Below are 22,980 nucleotides of genomic sequence, written 5' to 3'. Positions count from 1 at the left end.
CCATTTGCATTAGGAAATTCTGTTACATTGTTTCTTTTCCATACAAAAGCCAACAAACAAAAAGCCCTTTGGTATCTACCCAAAGACTACAGCAAGGCCATGTCTTAATATTATTTTGTGCCATCCATCCATCCACTGCTCTGCTTTCTGACCCCCTTCTCTAAATCAAAGTGGCCACTTTTCTACTGCTCTCCACGTGGGCCAGCAGTGGCCTGCTTTTGCTTTGCCCCAAATGCTGTCCTCCCCTACCTGGGCATCTTCTTTGGTTTAAGTCCTATTTTAGTTGTGCTTTCTTTTACCAGGAATTCAGAGAGTTATTAATCTTTTAAAATAGCAAGTACCCTTCATAGCTATTAGGAGACTTAGAGTTTATTACAGTCAGATTTAAGTGCCGCTTTACATTTTCCTATTCCTTCCAGTTCTTTATAACCTTCCCAAAATAGTAAATCATGTTCTCTCCCCAATGCAGGACATTCTCCCCAGTCTTCTTCTGTCTGATTTATATATTCATTATTTGTTCCAGAATTTTATAACAGTAAAATACTTTTTATAAGAAAAAGCATTAGACCTGAAAGGAACTTCGGAGATCATCTAGTCAAACTGCCATATTTCACAATTGAGAAAACCAAGATTCGAAGAAGCTTAGTGATTTGCCCAAGGACATTCCCTAATTGTCAGCAGGGTGGGGTTAAGAACCCAACTCTGAAGTTGGGTTCCTGAAGTATACACGATTTCCATCAGAATTTCTAATATATGGTGAAGGGAAATCAGTAATTACTTATCACTAATGAAATACAAAGTGTTTTAAACCCAATATAAGATTATAATATTTTTCTTTACATTCTTTTTTTGTAAGAAAATTTAGTTTTCAACCCATCATATAATACTAGAACTAATTAGAAATTTAAATCTTCTTTGGCTTTCATCAGTACAGTATATATTCATTTGGCAAAATTAAAATTTATGGTTGAAAACAGCCTGGTGCAGTGGCTCATGCCTGTAATCCCAGCACTTTGGGAGGCCGAGGTGGATGGATCACTTGAGGTCAGAGTTCAAGACATCCTGACCATCATGACGAAACCCTCTCTCTACTGAGAATACAAAATTAGCCAAGCATAGTGGCACATTCTGTAATCTCAGCTCCTTGGGAGGCTGAGGCAGGAGAATCACTGGAATCCAGCAGGCTGAGGTTGTAGTGAGCTAAGATCGCGCCACTGCACTCCAGCCTGGGTGACAGAATGAGACTGTCTCAAAAAAAAAAAAGAAGAAAAAATTATGATTGAAAACATTATTTAATGTATAGTTGTGTTGCTTGAAAAATTCTAATTATTCACTGGGATCTTACCTTTGAGTTCTGAATAAGTATCACAAAAGTTATGTTTTAGAAAATTATATTAACATTATATTAAAATTATATGCCCAATTTGTATATCTCCTTGAAAACATCTTTGAAAAAAAGAACTTTTGGTGTGATATGTAAGATTTGTAAGCATCGTTTTTTCTTTTGGATGTTCATATGGCCGTTTTTGCTGTTTATAAATTTTGTGTAAATTGTGTTCACTATTTGATCCTGTCAACCAATGTTAGAAGTAAACCGCTACATTATATTTACATTTGACTCTATGATAATATGTAATATTCACACTTTGACTCTCTTTTGGAGAAATAAAGAATAAATGTTAATTCCCAGGCTGAAATAATAGTTGATACTTTCTTCTGCATCATCATTGCATCTGTTAGACCAGAATGAAAACAATACATATTCTGATTAAAGGCTATGTTTTATACTTTTCAGTATTATTTTCACTTTGTTTTGTTTTGTTTTTGAGACAGAGTTTTGCTTTTGTTGCCCAGGCTGGAATGCAATGGCGTGATCTTGGCTCACTGCAACTTCTGCCTCCTGGGTTCAAGCAATTCTCCTGCCTTAGCCTACTGAGTAGCTAGGATTACAGGCATGTGCCACCATGCCCAGCTAATTTTGTGTTTTTAGTAGAGATGGGGTTTCATGGTGGCCAGGCTGGGATTACAGGTGTGAGCTACCACCCCTGGCCTATTTTCAGGTATTTTTGTTTAAATTTCATAATGGTAAAATAAATGATTTTTGAAATAGCTGAAGTTGTTTTCATAGAGTATTTGGTTATGGGAATATTTAACTATAAAAATATATTAAGTAAAATCTAGACGCTGTCAAGTTTTATTCAGTTGTCACTAGTAGAATATATTTCTCTTAATTCTATATACAGTATTAATAACTCCAGTTTAAAACACTGGTATTTTAATGAGTTTAATTTGTACTGTTCTATATTATGATATCTATTTTTCTTCTGACTGTGGTTTAGTTTTAAAATTTTTTGATGTCCATTTTAATTTTTAGAAATAAAAGCTTAAAAGTATAAGAGGAAATAAATTTTAGTTTGCTAATTATCTTGGTGAAATTATAGTACCTGTGAAATGGTGATAATAATCTGATTCTTTATTTTACTTTATTTTGATTGTAGGTAAGGAGCATTTATAAAATTTAGTTGTTTAGATTTATACAAATCCTTTTGTTACCATTTATTAACTGTTTGTTGTTTTAGGACCAGATCCCAACCTTGAAGAAAGTCCTAAAAGAAAAAAATTTACATATGAGGAATTAAGGAATAAGAACAGAGAGTCATATGAAGTATCTTTAACACAAAAGACTGACCCCTCAGTCAGGCCTATGCATGAAAGAGTGCCAAAAAAAGAAGGTATGATAGTTTAGTCTGAATCACTTTATTGTTTAGGATTGGAAACTAAAGCATTACTTTAAAACAGTACTATAAAAAATTAATTATATGTGATTTAACTCTTTAAGCAATTAACCAAAGTAAAATTTTTTTTAAAAGAGCAGTTACTTTACAGTTATCTGTTCTTCCATTTTTAAGGTATTCCAAAGGCTATTTTGTGTTAGAAAATAATGAAGTCCAGGCCAGGGATGCTGTCTCATGCCTGAAATCCCAGCACTTTGGGAGGCCGAGATGGTTGGATCACTTGAGGCCAGGAATTGGAAACCATCCTGGCCAACATGGTGAAACCCCGTCTCTACTGAAAATACAAAAATTAGCTGGGCATGGTGGTACCCATCTATAATCCTAGCTACTCAGGAGGCTGAGACAGGAGAATTCCTTGAACCCAGGAGGCGGAAGTTGCAGTGAACCGACATCATGCCACTGTACTACAGCCTGGATGACAGAACGAGACTCTGTCTCAAAAGAATAAAGAAAATAATGAAGTCCAAATAGTAAGACTTAAGGCAGCAAGATTAATTTTGTAACACAGGGTAGAGATTATATACTCATTTGACTGTTTTCCCCTTGTAACAAGTCTCCTTGGAGATCTGATATTCTTATTTTCCTAATGGTATTCCTATCACACAATTCACTGTGGTGACCTGAGGTTGGCATTGCTCTGTAAATTAAGTACCAGTTGTGGCCTAAGCACAGAATAATTAAGTAATGAGATTGATTTTCTTGTACATTTGGGTTTTTTTCGTTCTGGTTTTTTGTTTTCTTTTTTTGAGATGGTTTCACTCTGTCACCCAAGCTGGAATGCAGTGATGTAATCATGGCTTACTACAAGCTTGACCTCCCAGGTTCAAGCAATCCTACCTCAGCCTCCCGAGTTGCTGGGATCACAGGTGTATGCTACCATGCCTGGCTAATCTAAAAAAATGTTTTGGTACAGTGGGTGTCTCCCTACGTTGCCCAGGCTAGTCTCAAATTCCTGGGCTCAAGCAATCCTTTCACCTTAGCCACTGGAATTATAGGTGGGAGCCACTGTGCCTGACCTTTCTTGACCATTTATGACATTGAAAAAGCAGCTTCTAAGGCATTTCCAAAAGATGAATTTAATCTTTTTAAAAAACAAACAAAAACCGTACTTTAAAAAATGTGAATTTTAAAATCCTGATTTCTTTTAAGTCTTTTTGGAATAGCTGTACATTAGCCAAAGTAAATTTTTTGATACATGTTTACCTCTAAAGGAAGAGGGTATTTGATAGGATTTTATAGCTATTTCAGTATAAGATTTTATGATTTTTCTCTTAAGGAATTTCAGAGTATGTGTCATTGTTTCAAGGTTTTCTATTTACTTTAAAAATAGAAGGAAATAATAGGTCTTTGGTACCATCTAGAAGGTCATATGACACAAAGAATGCAAAAATATATAAAAGTCCTTAGTATGGCCCGGTGCAATGGCTCACTTGTGTAATCCCAGCACTTTGAGAGGCCGAGGTGAATGGATCATGAGGTCAGGAGTTCAGGACCAGCCTGGCCAAGATGGGGAAACCCCATCTCTTCTAAAAATATAAAAATGAGCTGGGCGTGGTGGTGGGTGCATGTAATCCCAGCTACTCAGGAGGCTGAGGCAGGGAATTGCTTGAACCCAGGAGGTGGAGATTGCAGTGAGCCAAAATCAAGTCGCTGTGTGACAGAGTGAGACTTTGTCTCCAAAAAAAAAAAAGTCCTTAGTATTTGTTGTTTTGGTCATTTTTTAGAGCTAATTTTATTTTTAATTATTCGCGGTTGCTTCAAATTTGGAGTTCTGTTTTTATAACAATGATAGATAATATCTGTGTCATATTACTGATGTAAAAAAAGATCTACCTTTGAAATAAATTAGTAATCTACCATACTTTTGAATGTTTGTCATCAAACAATGTTTAGTGTAAACTATGCATCTAGTGGCTGTTCCTCTATAATACATAAAGATTTTGGTACTTCGTTCTGCTTATTAATTTGAGGATTTAGATTGTAAGCTCTGTGAGGACAGAGAGTTATATTTTTCTCATTTTTGTAATTTTTTCTATTATTGTTCAAATAGCATAGTACCTTACACTGTATCAGAAATTGAGTATTTTGGTTTAGGCTTCTGTAGTAATAAAGGTTAAGAAAAGGAAATTTGGTAGACCTTTAGCATTTGCTGGTTTTTGACATTTGTGAATTTTGACTGTGAAGTCTTTAAGTTGTATTACATGACAAAATAATGTGAAATGATACTTTTTTGGTAAAAGCTGTTTTATATAGTGTGCTTTATATAATATATAATTGTGCTTTATATAATTTAAAGACTTATTTTGAAATAGTTTCAGTGATTTTCTAAAATATCATTGGAATTAGTACAGGGTAGATTCACAGGGTCAGAAACTGTCACTTAAAGTTTCATCTTTAGCTTTTGTGGTTGATACTTACCTAATTAGAAATTAAGATTCAGAAATTAAAAAATTTCAAGCACATATTCCATTAGCTACCAGAGCAGTGTCACCACACATTCTTTACCTTCTAGAAAACCATATACCATATACTTAGGAGGGAATGAGGAGCAAGGGGAAAAGGCAAAATGTGAAGGTTAAGGATATGTAATGTCTTAGTAGAATAATGAAATAATTTTCACTTCATGTATTCCCTGAAAAGGGTCCACACTGTGATAACTGCTGCTTTATATGATTATGATTACTCACAGACAGGCTATGTGGAGGAAGAGCCAAAAAGTAAAAGAAAAGACAGTGGACATGTTTCAAAATGTAGAATGTAGAGTACCAGTGAAATGTAGTAGTATTTTCTTCTCATAATAGTGTTTACAGCCCTGAGAGAGATCGAATTAATCACAACTTGAAGACTTGACCATTTCTACTGCTGTATTTTTTGTGAAAAAAATATAAATGTTTGTTTTATTATTGTTTCTCACTAATTTTTTTTGTTTTTTTGCATATGGCTTAATATGTGCCACACTTACTTAGGTAGTATGGTAAAGATGTAAAGGTACCCAGGCTTTGGATCTAAGCAGACCTGTACTCAAATCTCAGTTCTTATCATTAGGGCTTGTACCTTGGGCAAGTTACTAATCTGTTTTCCCACCATTAAAATGAGGATTGTGTTTAGAATTTTGTTATGAGGATCAACTATTTATGTAAAATTCTAGTTACAATGCATTTGTCCAACCCCAGGTTCACAAAAGTCTGGCCATCCCCTTTTTGTAATTATAATTTGACTCTCATCTGCTTTTATTCAAATGACAGAGAAACATAACTTTTCATCATAGCAACAAACCTAATGTTTTTTACTTATTATTGTTTGGAATCATCAATTATTTGTGCTTTTTTCCTAGTCAAAGTAAACAAATATGGAGATACTTGGGATGAGTGAAAAATTACATCATTGGATCTACTGAAGAAGTTTCAATATCCAGCTTCATCTAGGTGGTCATGAATACCTGCATGCTTTGAGCTCAGCAGCAGTCTTCATAAACACATTTAAAACAAAATCCTGGGTGTTTTTTTGTGGTTTGACTTCTCTGGTGTTTTTAAAAAACACAGATTTTTAGTGTTAATGTTGTATGAAATGTTCTCACCTTGGGGATTCATTTGAATGATGGTATCATGCCATGATTGTATACAGTTTGTGAAATTGTTGCAAGGGCAAAGATACTTTATAAAACCATCAAGAGATTATAGTGCTCTAGAATCAACATATATGAATATAAATGATAGCTGCATGTTGAGTTGGGGTGGGGGGAAGCAAGCATAATTTTTAAGTGTGAAGCTTTACATCAAGAAATTATTAAAAAGCTTTATTTCTCCAGTATTTGCTGTATTATCTTAATGTTTATGACAAATAAAATGTAAAGGAACATGCAACAGCCCTCATCTTCCTTGGTTTTAATGGTTTTATTGTTTGCAATTATTGATGTAGTTTTTAAGTTAGTTAAAATCATGTAGGTATAGGAAATAAAGTCACCTATAATATTTAACAATATATGCCTGTAATCCCAGCACTTTGGGAGGCTGAAGTGGGAGAATTGCTTGAGTCCAAGAGTTCGAGACCAGCCTGGGCAACAAAGTGAGACCCTGTGTTTACAAAGATAAAAATTAGCTGGCAATGGTGTCATGTGCCTGTAGTCCTATTACTTAGGAGGCCGAGTTGGGAGGGTCACTTGAGCCCATCGGTTCTACGTTTCAGTGAGCTATGATCACACAACTCTACTCTAGCCTATGTGACAGAGTGAGACCCTGTGTCTAAAAAACATAGTGTGATTTATGTAGATAAATTGATACATAGTAAATACACCTATTTACTTGCCAAATGGCACCAGACTCAGTATTGCTGGGAAATCTTAGCTGGATCATTAGGCACATTTTCTATTTTTGGTCACCACAGGTAACAGTTTTGCTAAACTTTAGTGCTTATAAAGGGTCTCTTCCAGCTTCCAGTAACATTTTCCTCCCTCTGACATCTTACTTGGAAGCCCTTTGGGCTTCTGCTACCGTTGCCCTCGAGGCCCTTTATAATTTTACTAGCAATCTCAAAATCCTGGCAACTTCCATCTGCTACTTGGTCCCAACGTTAATGCCATATGTTTTAGCTTCTTGTTATGGGAGGACCTCACTTTCAGCTATGAAATTTCTTTTTAAAACTTTATTTTTGGGGGTACACAGGAATATATATGGGTTACATGAAATTTTTGATAGAGGCATGCAATGCGTAATCACATCAGGATAAATGGGATATCCATGTGTTACAAACAATCCAATTACACTCTTAGTTGCTTTAAAATGTATGTAGATATCTTTTTACTTATAGTCACCCTGTTGTGCTAGCAAATACTAGATCTTACTCTATTTTTTTGTACCAATTAACCATACCCACTGCACCCATTTGTCTCACTCCCCACCCACTACCCTTCTAAGACTCGTAACCATCCTACTGTCTGTTGCCATGACTTCAGTTATTTTAATTTTTAGCCCCCATAAATAAGTGAGAACATGTAAAGTTTGTCTTTCTGTGCCTGGCTTATTTCATTTAACATAATGACCTCGAGTTTCACCACGTTGTTGTAAGTGACAAGATATTATCCTTTTTTATGGCTGAATAGTACTCCATTGAGTACATGTACCACATTTTCTTTATCCATTCATCTGTTGTGGGATACTTACGTTGTTTCCAAATCTTGGCTATTGTGAATAGTGTTGCAGTAAACATGGGAGTGCAGATAACTCTGACATACTGATTTCCTTTCTTTTGGGTATATACCTAGCAGTGGGATTGCTGGATTATATGGTAGCTCTCTCTTTTGTTTTTTTTTAGTTTTTCAAGGACCTCCAAACTGCTCTCCATCATAGTTGTAATAATTTGCATTCCCACCAACAGTATATGAAGGTTCCCTTTTCTCCACATCCTCACCAACATTTGTTATTGTCTGTCTTTTGGATAAAAGCCATTTTAACTGACAGGAGAGGATATGTCATTATAGTTCTGATTTGCATTTCACTAATAATAATGTTGAGCACTTTTTCATATACCTATTTGCGATTTGTATGTCTTCTTTTGAGAAATGTCTATTCAGAGCTTTTGCCCATTCTAATATTATTACTCTATTCTTTTTTTTTTTCTTCTTCTTTTTAATTGAAACAGGGTCTCATTATGCTGCCCAGGCTGGTGTCAAACTCTTGAACTCAAGTGATCTGCCCACTTCGGCCTCCTAAAGTTCTGGGGTTACAGATGTGAGCCACTGCACCTGGCCTATTATTTCAAACCTCAGCGTCCACGAGAGGATGCCCATTTTTTAATTGGATTATTAGATTTTTTCCTATTGAGTTGTTTGTGTTCCTTTTATGTTCTGGTTATTAATCCTTTGGATAGTTTGCAAATATTTTCTTCCATTCTATGGGTTGTCTTTTTACTTTGTTGATTATTTCCTTGCTATGGAGAAGCTTATTAACTTAATGTGATACCATTTTTTCATTTCACCTTGGTTGCCTGTACCTGTAGGATGTTACTGAAGAAATCTTTACTCAGTCCAATGTCCTAGAGTGTTTCTTCAATGTTTTAATAGTTTCATAGGCTGAGGCCTTAGATTTAACTCTTTGGTTCATATTGATCTGATTTCTGTATATGGTGAGAGATGGGTCTAGTGTCACTCTTCTGCATATGGATATCCAGTTTTCCCAGCACCATTTGTTGAAGAGACTGTCCTTTCCCCATGATATGTCCTTGGCACCTTTGTTGAAAACTCAGTGGACTGTAGATGTATGCATTTGTTTTTGGGTTATCTGTTATGTTCTACTGGTGTATATGTCTGTTTTTATGACAGTACTGTGCTGTTTTGGTTACTATAACTCTGTAGTATAACTTGAAGTCAGGCAATGTGATTCCTCCAGTATTGTGGTTTTTTTGTTTTGTTTTGTTTGTTTTTAGGATAGCTTTGGCTATTCTGGGTCTTTTGTAGTTCTATATACACTTTAGGATTTTTTTTTTTTCTTTTCTGTGAAGAATGTCACTGGTATTTTGATAGAGATTGCATTGAATCTGTAGATTGCTTTGGAAACTATGGACATTTTAACAATGTTGATTGTCTAATCCATGAACATTGGAATATTTTTCCATATTTTTATATCCTCTTCAATTTCTTTTTCCTTTTTTTATTTTTTATTAATTTATTTTTTTTGAGATAGAGTCTTGCTCTGTTTCTCAGGCTGGAGTGCAGTGGCATGGTCTTGGCTCATTATGACTTCCACCTCCCAAGTTTAAGCAATTCTCATGCCTCAACCACTAGAGTAGCTGGGATTACAGGCATGTGCCACCAAGCCTAATTTTTGTGTTTTTAGTAGAGACAGGGTTTCACCACGTTGGCCAGGCTTGTCTTAGAGTCCTGCTTAAGTGATCTGTCCACCTCGACCTCCCAAAGTGCTGGGATTACAGGTGTGAGCCACCACACCGAGCCCTGTTCAGTTACTTGCATTAATGTTTTCATTGTAGAGATCTGTCGCTGTTTGTTTTCTTCTTTTGAGACAGCATCTCACTGTCATCCAGGCTGGAGTGCAGTGAAACAGTCATAGTGTACTGCAGCCTCAAACTCCAAGGCTCAAGTGATCCTCTCACCTCCAGCCTCCCAAATAGCTAGAACTACAGGTATACACCACCATGCCCAGCTAACTTTTAAATTTTTTGCAGGGATAGGTTCTCACCACATTGTCCAGGCTGGTCTCAAACTCCTGGCCTCAAGCAATCCTCCTGCCTCCATCTCCCAAAATGCTGGGATTATAGATGTGAGCCACCATGCCTGACCCTCTTTCACTTCTTTGGTTAATTCGCAGGTATTTTGTTTTCTTTGTAGTTATCATAAGTGGGATTACTTTTTTTTTTTCAGATTATTCTCTGTCAGAATGTAAAAATGCTACTGATTTTTGTATGTTGATTTCATATCCTGTAACTTTACTGAATTCATTTATCAGTTCTAATAGTGTTTTGGTTGAGTCTTGCAGTTTTTCCAACTATAAGATCATATTATCTACAAACAAGGATAATTTGACTTCTTCCTTTCCAATTTGGATACTCTATTTCTTTCTCCTGTCCAGTTGCTCTAGTGAGGACTTCCAGTACTACACTGAATAACGTGATGAAAGTGAACATCCTTGTCATGTTCCAGATTTTAGAGGAAAGGCTTTCAGCTTTTTCCGTTCTATATGATACTAACTATATGTCTGTGTATATGGCTTTTAATGTGTGGAGATACATTCCTTCTATACCCAGTTTTTTGGGGTCTTTGTCACGAAGGGATGTTGAATTTTTACCAACGCTTTTTCAGCATCAGTTGAAGTGATCATATGGTTTTTGTCCTTCATTTTATTGATATATGATGTATTACATTGATCTGTTGAACTATCCTTGCATCCCTGGGATAAATCCCATTTGGTCATAATAATCATTTTAATGTGTTGTTAAATTTGGTTTGCTAGTATTTTTTCATTAATATTTATCAGCAATACTTTCATGTAGGTTTTTTTAATGTGTCTTTGTCTGGTTTTGGTATCATGGCAATACTGGCTTCATAGAATGAGTTTGGAAGTATTTCTTTCTCTATTTTTTGGAGTATTTTGAGTAAGATGGGTATTAGTTCTTCTTTAGTTGTTTGGCAGAATCCCCCAGATGTTTTCTTGTTCTGCATGACCTGCTGTTTGAGGCTGAAGGGGGAAGCCAGTGGAATATATTTTTATCTGGGGAAAAAAAAAAGGTTTGGCAGGATTCAGCAGTGAAGCCCTTGGGTCTCGGGCTTTTCTTTGCTGGGAGGTTTTTATTCCAGCTTCAGTCTCATTGCTTGTTATCCCTGTGTTCAGTCTTGGATTTCTTCATGGTTCAATCTTGGTAGTTGTGTATGTGTCTAGAAATTTATCCATATCCTCTAGATTTTCTGTGTATTGACATACAGTTGCTCATAGTAGCCACTAATTATCCTATGAGTTTCTACAGTGTCAGTTGTAATGTCTCCTTTTTCATATCTGATTTTATTTGAGCCTTCTCTTTTTTTTTTTAGTCTGGCTAAAGGTATGTCAATTTTGTTTTTCACCAAAATATTTTTGTTTCATTGATCTTTGTATTGTTTTCTTTGTTTCAGTTTCATTTATCTCTGTTTCTGCTGTGATCCTATTATTTCTTCTACTAATTTTGGATATATAAGTGTAGTTTACACATCACAGCTCCAGTATTGGGTGCATATATAATATATACATATGTTTTGTTTGTTTGTTTGTTTTTGAGGTAGCCACTTAATAGCTATAAACTTCCCTCTTAGTGCTGCTTTTGCTGTGTTTCATAGGTTTTGGTGTGTTGTGTTTCCATTATCATTTGTTTCAAGAAATTTTTCAATTTCCTTCTTGATTTCTTAATTGATCAACTGGTCATTCAGGAGCATATAGTTTAATTTCCATGTGTTTATATAGTCTGCAAAATTCCTCATTATTGATTTCTAGTTTTATTCCATTGTGGTCAGAGCAGATGCTCGATATTATTTATTTTTAAAAAATGCTTTATGACTTGCTTTGTGACCTAACACATGGTTTATACTTGAGAATGATCCATGTGCTGAGAAAAAGAATGTGTATTTTTCAGCCATTGGATGAAACAGCCTGTAAATATCTATTTGGTTCTTTGTTCTCTAGTGCAGATTAAGTCTGATGTTTCTTTGTTTATTTTCTGTTTGGAAGATCTGTCCAATGCTGAAAGTAGGGTATTGAAGTCTCCAGCTTTTATGGTATTATAGTTTATCTCTCTAGTTCTAATAATATGTGTTTTATATATCTGGGTGCTCCAGCATTGGGTGCATATATATTTATAATTGTTACATCCTCTTGCTGAATTGACCTATTTATCATTATATAATGATCCTCTCTGTTTCTTCTTATAGTTTTTGTCTTGAAATCTATTTTGTCTGATATGAGTATATATAGCTACTCCTGCTTTTTCTGGTTTCCATTGGCATGGAATATCTTTTTCCATCCCTTTAAGTCTACATGTGTCTTTATATGAAGTGTGTTTCTTATAGGCAACAGATCATTGGATTTTTTAAAAAAAAATCCATTTAGCTACTCTGTGTCTTTTGGCTGGAATGTTTATTCCACTTATATTCAGTGTTATTACTGGTAAATAGGGACTCACTCCTGCCATTTTGTAATTTGTTTTATGGTTGTTTGTGGCCTTTTCTTCCTTCTTTCCTTCCTGTCGGCCTGTTAGCGAAGGTGGTTTTCTCTGGTGGCATGATTTAATTTCTTGCTTTTTATTTTTTGTGTAATCGTTGTATGTTTTTTTAAATTAATCCAGATCTTAGCAGCTTAACATGTTTTTTGACTTACAGTTACCATGAAGTTTGCAAATACTATCTTATAGCCCATTATTTTGAGTGAATAACAACACTCATTGCATAAACTAAAAATGAAAAAGAAAACTAATAAAAACTCTATACTTTAATTTTGTCCCCCTGCTTTTTAAATTTTTATTGTTTTGCTGGGTGTGGTGGCTTATGCTTGTAATCCTATCACTTTGGGAGGCAAAGGTGGAAGGACTGCTTGAGCCCAGGAGTTTGAGACCAGCCTGGGAAACACAGTGAGACTCCAGCCCTACAAAAGAAAAAGAAAAAATTAGCTGAGCATAGTGGTGTGTGCCTGTACTCCCAGTTACTTGGGGGTGCTGACGGAGGAAGATCACTTGAGCCTGAAAGGTTGAGTCTGCAGCGAGCCATTGATCACACCACTGCCCTTTAGCCTGGGCAACAAAGTGAGACTGTCTCAAAAAATGAACAGATGTATATATAAAAAATAAGTTTTTGTTGTTTCTATTTATATTTTCTGTACTATGTCTTGAAAAGTTATTTTTGATTGATTCATCTTTTAGTCTATCTACAAAAGTGTAGTTTACACATCACAATTACAGTGTTATAAAATTTTGTGTTTTTCTGTGTCCTTACTATTACCAGGGAGTTTTGTACCTTCAGATGATTTCTTATTGCTCATTAACATCCTTTTCTTTCTGATTGAAGTACTCCCTCTTATATTTCTTGTAGGGCAGGTCTGCTGTTGATGAAATCCCTCAGCTTTTGTTTGTCAGGAAAAGTCTTTATTTATTTCTTTTTCATGTTTGAAGGTTATTTTCACCAGACATACTAATCTAGGCTAAAATATTTTTCTTTTTTTTTTTCCGAGATGGAGTCTTGCTCTGTCACCCAGGCTGGAGGGCAGTGGTGTGATCTTGGCTCACTGCTACCTCTACCTCCCAGATTCAAGGAATTCTCCTGCCTCAGCCTCCCGAGTAGCTGGGATTACAGGCATCTGCCACCACACCCGGCTAATTTTTGTATTTTTAGTAAAAATGGAGTTTTCTTCAGTGTTGGCCAGGCTGGTCTCAAACTTCTGACCTCAGGTGATCCACCCGCCTTAGCCTCCCAAAGTGCTGGTATTACAGGCATGAGCCACCACTGTCGGCCCCAAATATTTTTCCTTCAGCACTTTAAATATGTCATGCCACTGTCTCCTGGCCTGTATGTTTTACACTGAAAAGTCTGCTTCTAGATGTATTGGAGCTTCATTGTATGTTGTTTCTTTTCTCTTGCTGCTTTTAGGATCCTTTCTTTCTCCTTGACCTTTGAAAGTTTGATTATTAAATGCCTTGAGATAGTCTTCTTTGGATTAAATCTGCTTGGTATAAATATATAAAACAATTTTTTGTTGAGATACTAGCAAAACTGTTTGGTGTTCTATAACCTTCTTGGATATTGATATCTTTCTTTAGGTTTGAGAAATTCTGTTATTACATCTTCAGATAAACTTTCTACCTCTATCTTTTTCTCTACCTCCTCTTTAAGACCAATACCTCATAGAATTCCCCTTTGAGGCTATTTTCTAGATCTCGTAGGCACGCTTCATTGTTTTTTATTTTTTCTTGTCTCTTTTCACTGTGTGTTTTCAAATAATCTGTCTTCAAGCTCACTAATTCTTTCTTCTGCTCTATTATTTCTGGCATCAAGAGACTCTGGCGTATTCATGTGTCAAAATTTGCATTTTTCACCATCAGAATTTCTGCTTGATTCTTTTAAATTATTTTAATTTCTTTGTTAAATTTATTTGATACAGTTCTGAATTCCTTCTCTGGGTTATCTTGAATTTCATTGTGTTTCCTCAAACCACCATTTTGTATTCTCTCTGTAAAAGGTCACATACCCCTGTTTCTCCAAGGTTGGTCCCTGGTGCCTTATTTAGTTCATTTGGATGGTTTTGATGCTTGTGGATACTCACTGGTCTCTAGGCATTGATCAGTTATGTATTTATTGTAGTCTTTACAATCCGGGTTTGTACAAGCCTTCCCTTCTTGGGAGGTCTTTCTTGGTATTCAAAAGGATTTGGGGGTTGCGATCTAAGCCATGTCTGCATTAGGGGGCACCCCAAGCCCAGTTATGCAATGGTTCTTGCAGACTCATTAAAGGTACTGCTTTGGTGGGCTTGGATAAGACCCTGAAGGATTCTCTGGATTACTGTGTAGATACTGTTGTTATTTTCCCTTACTTTCTCCCAAATGGAGTCTTTCTCCCTGTGCTGAACCTCCTGGGGCTGGGGATGAGATAATACAAGCACCCATGTGGCCTCCACCACTGGGTCTGTGGGTTATATCTAAAGCCAGCACAGCCCTGGGTGTCATCCAAGGCTTACTGTAACCACTACCTGGCTACTGCCTATGTTTGCTCAAGGCTTTAGGACTCTGCAATCAACAGGTGGTGAAGCCAGCCAGATGTGTATCCTTCCCTTCAGAGTGGCAAGTTCTTCCAGACCTAGGCAGGTCCAGAGACCCTGTCCAGGAACCGTTTTAACTGTCTGCAGTTCAATTGTTGAAAATCTACCTGTGTTCTACAGCAGCTAAGCTGGCCCTTAAACCATGAGACACCGTCTCTTCCACTCTTCTCTTCCGTTTCCACAAGCAGAGGACCTCACTTGTGGCCACCACCACCAAAGGCACATAAGAGATATTGCCAGACTACCGCCGATGGTCCCTTAAGACCCAAAGCCTTCTCAGTCAGCTTGTGGTGAATGCTGCCAGGCCTGGGAGTCCCTCCTCAGGGCAGTGGGCTCCCCTATGGTCCCAGGGAAGGTCCAGAAATTTTGTCCAAGAGCCAAGTCCTAGCCCAAGCATGGTGGCTCATGCCTGTAATCCATCCCTACACTTTGGGAGGCTGAGTTGGGTGGATCATGAGATCAGGAGTTCAAGACCAGCCCGACCAACATGGTGAAACCCTATCTCCACTAAAAATGCAAAAATTAGCTGGGCATGGTGGTACATGCCTGTAATCCCAGCTACTCAGGAGGCTGAGGCAGGAGACTCTCTTGAACCCAGGAGGCAGAGGTTGCAGTGAGCTGAGATTGTGCCACTAAAAAAAGAGCCAAGTCCTGGAATCGGGGATCCAAAGAGTCTACTCAGTACTCTTTTCCACTATGGACAAGCTAGTACCTAAGGCGCAAAAAAAAGTCCCCGTTACTTTTATTCTGCTTTCCTCAAGCAGGAGCCTCTCACTGTAACCACCGTAGCTGAGAATATGCTGGGTATCACTTGAAGCCAGCATGTCTCAGAGTCTCACCAGAGTCTCATGCGTACTATCTGGGTATCACTGCTGGTTATTCAGGGCCCAAGGGCTTTTTAGTCAGCAGGTGAAGGATCCTGCCAGGACTGGGTCCTCCCCTTCAAGGCAGTGGGTTCCCTTCTGTCCCTGGGTGTGTCTAGAAATGTAATCCGGGAGCTAAGTCCTGGAATGGGGGCCTCCCGACTGACTGGTCCCCTATTCTGCTGTGACTGAGCTGGTATCCAAGATGCAAGATGAAAGTCCTTTTTAATCTTCCCTCTATTCTCCTCAAGCAGAAGGAGGTTTTCTTTTTTGGAGCCACTAGCTGTGCTGCCTGGGGTTGGTGGCAAAAGCACTTTTACCTGCTTTGCTGATATCTCAGTAGTTGCCCTTCCCCGGCATCTGCTAGCTCCAAACACAGCTTAGCACTAAGACTTGCCTTGGAGTTGCAGTCCTTGTGGCCTACACTGTCTTTCAAGTTTACTTAGGATTTCAGAGCACTTCAGCCCATGGTGGCAAGGCTTGCTGGAACTCCGCTGGGACGGATGATTCCCTTCTGGCTAGGGATGGTCTAAATGCTAGCTCCATGGACAGGCATCAGCTGAGTTCAGCCAATTTCTGCTGTGACAGGGCAGCTCTGAGTTTAATGCAAAGTCTCACAATTGTGCTTTCCCTTTCCCAAGCATACAGATTCTCTCTCTGTGCCATGCAGGTGGTTCAGGAGGATAGGAGACAGGTGGTATTAGCAATTCAAGACTATCATCCTTCTTCAGTGCCTCTTTCAGTGATAAGAAGTTAAAACAAGGTACTATGAGTACTCACCTGACTTTTGGTTCTTTTAAAGGTGGTTTTTTGTGTGTAGATAGTTGTGACATTTGGTGTTCCTGTGGTGAGCGGATGATCAATGAGCCTTCTATTCTGCCATCTTGCTCTGCCCTCCTACCAAGTTTTTGAATTAGGATTTTATAGAAAAGCAGAACTGCTATCAGTGATCCAGAATAAAGGATTTACTGCAGGGATCAGACCTTAGGCAACTGCTGATGGATCAGCCCATGGGCTATTGCTTTCGTGTCTAGTACTGGGCATGTTTTTCTTACACCCATGGTAGAAACAGAAATGGAAACAGAACAGCCCTCTTTAAGCCTAAGTTTGGAGTTTCAGCACACCTTCATTTTGGGCTCATATTTTGCCTAAAATCATATCCACAAGCTGAAGATCAAGAAGATAGGTAAGTATGCCCCCATTCACAGTAGGAAGGTAAGGCAAGATTGCATAACAAAAGGCATGGATGAAGGAGAGGTAAGTGTTAATAATGAGGGCCGGTAACAATCGACTATGCAATCTAATTACATATTCTTAGATTTCATTAATAGTAATAGTAGTAATAACTAACATCCATTGAGTGGTTACTCGGAGCCAGGCACTGTTCTAAATAATTTATAAGTATCAGCCCATTTAATTATCATGAGAAACCTATCGGGTAAGTCTAATATTTCCATTTTACAGATGAGGAAGCTGAGTCCTGGAGCAGATAAATAATCCAAAGTCAAGTAGGTAGTAAGTGGTAAAGCCTGGGTTTGAAGCACAGGTCCAGATGCAGAGCCCCTCTTGCTAACAGTTCCAGTGACTAAAGCAAAAATTATAACAATCCTGCCTTTTAATGAACTGGTCTGTCTATTTTTTGGAGTCTTTGTGTATGAGGACACCACAAACCAAAAGCTGCCCCAAGACCAGGTTGTGATTGGGCTGGAAACACACTCCAATGGTGAATAAAACTAGGGCCCTTTAGCAAAATTCCCAGAAGCATGCTTTCCAATATTTCAAGGCTATTTTGTGAAAGAGGAATGAGAATTGTATTTTGTAGCCACAGGCAAATTACAGGTTTAAGCCGACAAGCATTTATGAAATGCCCATATCTGCACGTATACTACTTGAGGATTCAGAGATAAGATAAAATGAGAACATTTTCTGTCTTGGAGGGCTTTTCAGTCTAGAACAGGAGGGAAGCAAACTTGGGCTCCCTGTAAGACTTTCTGAAGACTTTAAGCTGAGCAGTGTACTGGGTTACACCGTGGAGTGGTAGTTGTCCTTCCCTTGGAAGTACATATGTAGGTCCTGAAATCTCACCTCCCAGGACAATGCAGGGGGGACTTCCACAATGAGTGCTGTGGGGGTTGGATTGGATCCCAAGCCAAGAACTGATGATGAGAATATAAACTCCGGGAGAATAAGATTTTGCTGGTTATAGTCACTGCTATATTCCTAGGACCTAGGACAGTTCCTGGTACCGAATGAGTGTTCAATATTTAAGCATATGAAAGAATGTGAATATTTTAAAACTGGGAGATTTCACATAAAAACCTACGTTTGCTTGCATTGAATGTTGAAAAAGTGGAAGATATGGTAACAGTGGGCTCATCTATTTTTGTGTATGGCAGCGAAGAACACACCTTTGTTTAATATTCCACTAGCTCAGCTTCACTGATTACATTGTCCATCTGGTCCTGTTCTTTGAAGGCTCTGAGTTAATCACTGAAATCTCTGTCAACTCCAGGTGTCTACAAAACTGAATTTTATAGTTGCAATTTTGGAGCAGAGTTCCAAAATGGAGAGGTTTTTCTGTTGATTAACAGGTTGCATTGTTTGAATATCAAGAAAATTGCCTATATTACATTTGCATTACACTTCATTACCTAATCAAATCATTCAAGATACATTTTTATTACTTTCATAATGTTAAATTAGATGAACCGTCTATTCTGACAGCAAAGGAGGAGAATACCTTTGTTTAAATGAGAGTTTTAAAATATATAATAAGCATTATATACAGTATATTATATGCTACATATATTATTTATATGTGTAATAATATACAGTATATCTATATGAGTCTTTCTGGAAACATGATCTATTTTGATATGAGAAACAAAAAAGGATTATTCCACTATTTTTTAAATTGTAAAACATTTCATGAGAATACAGTTTAGAGTTATAAATTTTCAACTCCAGGATCACACAAACTGAGGCAAAATTTAGAACAAATGATCACCTTAGTTAATGGTGGAATGTTTGGTTAATGCCTTTGAAACTAAAAATAGCTTGAAAGCATCCTTTCTAGTCAACGACTTGTATGTAAGCCAAGAAAGAAACACACTTCTAGGCATCACTGGAGCATCAGGGGAATGCATGGAATTAAAGAAATCATTTTGATGTTTTCTGGTTGAGTAAGATTCTTCCTTATTTTCATTAGCGTCATTATCCTCTGGTAAAAACATTTCATTAGGTTATCTAGAGGAACTACAAATATGTTAGACAAGGTTTGTTAATCTCAGATATCAAGTTTGTCTCCTCTTACAGGTGCATCCATGGATAAACTACTGTTATATTTTAAATTCCATTAATCAAATTCAAAATAATGGAATGATTGTCATTTTCTTCACTGTAGAATGTCAGTCCACATCATCCTAGGGAAAGTTTGCCAATAAAATTGGTTAGACATCCAACTTTTACTACCATGGAGTCTCATCAGTTCTTTCATGTGAGTTTATCTACAATTTTATCTTGCTGTTCTTTTTCAAGGTTTTTTTTTTTTTTGAGACGGAGTTTCGCTCGTTACCCAGGCTGGAGTGCAATGGCGCGATCTCGGCTCACCGCAACCTCCGCCTCCTGGGTTCAGGCAATTCTCCTGCCTCAGCCTCCTGAGTAGCTGGGATTACAGGCATGCGCCACCATGCCCACCTAATTTTTTATATTTTGAGTAGAGACGGGGTTTCACCATGTTGACCAGGATGATCTCGATCTCTTGACCTCGTGATCCACCCGCCTTGGCCTCCCAAAGTGCTGGGATTACAGGCGTGAGCCACCACACCCAGCTCCAAGGTTTTTTGTTACGGTTTTTTATTATGAAGGTCCTGCTTTCGTAAGCTTGTGACCAGCGTGGGAATGAATGTTGGCAATGGTGAAAAGCCAAAAGACAGATGCTGTTCCTTTAACGCAAGAAACAGACATTCTGCCCTAAGTACTAGCTTTCTAATATGTACATAGATAGGCAGCTGGGTGTGGTGGCTCACACTTGTAATCCTGTCACTTTGGGAGGCAGAGGTGGGCAGATCACTTGAGGTCAGGCGTTTAAGACCAGCCTGGCCAACGTGGCGAAACCCTGCCTCCACTAAAAATGCCAAAAAAATGGCTGGCCCTGTTGATGCATGCCTGTAATCTCAGCTACTGAGGAGGCTGAGACAGAAGAATCACTTAAACCTGGGAAGCAGAAGTTGCAGTGAGTCGAGATCATGCCACTGCCCTCCAGCCTGGGTGACAGAGATTCCATCTCAAAAAAAAAAAAAAAAAGATAGGCAGCAGAATAATCAAAGCTTCTTGGATGAACTTCCAATTTCTTCCTTATTGATTTTCTTTCACACTAAGATAGATTGTCATGATAAACTGCTTCAGTGAATAAATTTTCTACATAGGAAAAGTAGAAAGCCCAAGCAATAAACCCAATTTGATTGAGAAGAACTATGAAGATGTCAGCAGTTAAAACAATGCTCCTTTCAACAATAATAAATGCATCTTTCCCCAGTACCTTGGGATAGATTTTTTACATTGACTTGCTGTGCTAAGCAATGTGAAATGTTCTGATCCCTGGGAAATAATTTTATGGGAAGCAGGAAATAGATGAACCCAATTCTAAATTTTTGCCAATAGTTGAGATCACAAAGAGTCATAACTACTAGTTTTCAGAGCCAAGAGTTAAACTTGCATTTAAGATGGTAGGATATTGGCTTTGCATTCTGATTTATAGAAATAAAACTTTATTGACTGAAAAAATAGGATCCATAATATAAAAAGAGGCTTACACTTAATGTGCATGTAAAAATTAAAACTTCTGAATAATTTGATGTTTAAAATAAAATATTTCATGTAAATGATTAACTTTTAATGAAGTTTCCCTTTTAAATCCCATGATACAAGTTTCAAGGTGTATTAAGTAAAACCCAAACATGTACATACACACAACATATATATATATATATTTTTTATTTTTTTGAGACAGAGTCTTACTCTGTTGCCCAGGCTGGAGTACAGTGGCATCATCTTGGCTCACTGCAGCCTCCACCTCCCAGGTTCAAGTGATTCTCCTGCCTTAGCCTCCTGAGTAGCTGGGACTACCAGCACATGCCACCACACCCTGCTAATTTTTGTATTTTTAGTAGAGGCAGGGTATCACCATGTTGACCAGGCTGCTCTCAAACAGATCAAGTGATCCACCCACCTCAGTCTCCTAAAGTGCTGAGATTACAGGCGTGAGCCACTGCGCCTGACCTATGTATTGATAAAAATGGTGATACATATATAAAGCATTCTCCTGAGAAGTTGCAAAGATGCAAAAGTAGTTTTGTGTAGGGCTCAATCTGTCATATATAAAACAGAGGTTCCCCACATGGAAGGATTTCTGTTTTTTTTTTTCTTTCTTCCTTAATTTTTTTTTTTTTTTGAGACAGAGTCTCACTCTGTCACCCAGAGTGGAGTGCAGTGGCGTGATTTCAGCTCACTGCAACCTCCGCCTCTCCAGTTCAAGAGGTTCTCATGCCTCAGCCTTTCCAGTAGCTGGGATTACAGTCACATGCCACCATGCCTGACTAATTTTTATATTTTTAGTAGAGACAGAGTTTCACTATGTTGGCCAGGCTGGTCTCAAACTTCTGTTTTCCCAGTGATCTGTCCTCCTTGGCCTCCCAAAGTGCTGGGATTACCAGGCATGAGCCACCAGGCCCGGCCGGATTTTTGTTGTTTTCATGCAACAAGTCTGACAGGAGAATAGGAGTCCAACCCTTGGAGTTGCATTGGCTGCCTCTGAACTCCCTAAAATTCTGTTTATCATTCCATGTATTAATTATTCCAGTGATTCTCCCATAAATAAGCTGTTCGTTGGTAGAAATGAGAGACAGTTTGGGAAGTTGTGTTTCTTGTTTCAGGCCACAAGCATGAAACCTTGTGGTAACCTAAAGACAAAGAGGCCAGGCACAGTGGCTCAAACCTGTAATTCCAGCACTTCAGGAGGCAGAGGTGGGTGGATTGCTTGAGCTCAGGAGTTCAATACCAGTCTGAGAAACATGGCAAAATTCCATCTATACAAAAACTACAAAAGTAGCCAGGCATGGTGGCACACACCTACAGTCCCAGCTACTTGGGAGGCTGAGGTGGGAGGGTGGCTTGACCTGCAGTGTGTTACGATCATGCCACTGCACTCCAGTCTGGGCGACACAGCAAGACCCTGTCTCAAAAAAAAGACAGTGGTTATTTCTAAAACTCCACCATACTTTTGAACCATAAGGCCACCCGGAGCACCGAAAGAAGAGTTGATTCATATTATAACCCTTTCCAATAAAACACTTCTCACTAAGTTAAAAATGTTGCCCTACACTTCTCATACATGTAAGACACATTCTTGTCCTGTTTCTATCTCCATATGCATTAATTTTTTTGCAATCATGACTTCCTAACTTCTTCAACATTCACTCCTATGCTCTATCAGAGAACTTAAAACACTGGGGGGGAAAAAAAAGCAAAGTAAAAGAAAGGATAGAGGTTAATCTGTGATGACTTAATTCTCTTTTTTAGCTGTAAGCAGGGGAGGTGAAATGTCATTTGTGTGTGTGTGTGTGTGTGTGTGTGTGTGTGTGTATTCCTAACATGTTCTTTTTTTTTTTTTGAGATGGAGTCTAGCTCTGCCACCCAGGCTGGAGTGCGTGGCACAACCTCTGCTCACTGCAACTTCCACCTCCCAGGTTCAAGCAATTCTCCTGCCTCAGCCTTCCTCTCAGTAGGTGAAATTACAGGCATGCACCATCAGGCCCAGCTAATTTTTATATTTTTAGTAGAGACAGGATTTCACCATGTTGGCCAAGCTGGTCACAAACTCCTGACCTCAAATAATTTGCCCACCTCAGCCTCCTAAAGTGCTGGGATTATAGGTGTGAGCCACTGTACCCAGCCCCAACATGATCTTAAAGAGCAGAAAAACGTAACGCTCAGTTTACCTGAGAGCTTCCACCGAATATGTTTCAGTGAGTGAGAGACACAAGG

The 22,980-nt window shown here is 38.1% G+C and overlaps 1 protein-coding gene across 18 annotated transcripts in view; it reads left to right on the top strand.

Moving 5' to 3' along the window:
• The window catches only part of OCIAD1 (OCIA domain containing 1), a 75,590-nt gene extending 68,932 nt beyond the window's left edge, over positions 1-6,658 (top strand). For 11 of the 18 annotated variants that reach the window (XM_078367248.1, XM_078367253.1, XM_078367249.1 and 8 more), the window contains exon 8: positions 6,130-6,658. In XM_078367248.1, coding sequence (XP_078223374.1) covers positions 6,130-6,167 — 38 coding nt within the window. In that variant the 3' untranslated portion in view covers positions 6,168-6,658. Of the gene's footprint in view, positions 1-2,579; positions 2,733-6,129 lie in introns of all 18 variants that reach the window. The other 7 variants (XM_035293733.3, XM_035293734.3, XM_078367245.1 and 4 more) reach the window with 1 other exon arrangement.
• Positions 6,659-22,980: the final 16,322 nt, after the last annotated feature.

The sequence above is a fragment of the Callithrix jacchus genome, chromosome 3, assembly GCF_049354715.1.
Source record: "Callithrix jacchus isolate 240 chromosome 3, calJac240_pri, whole genome shotgun sequence".
Classification (NCBI taxonomy): Eukaryota; Metazoa; Chordata; class Mammalia; order Primates; family Cebidae; genus Callithrix; species Callithrix jacchus.
The sequence above is the reverse complement of the archived record's forward strand: the minus strand, read 5'-3'. Positions and strand labels throughout refer to the sequence as shown.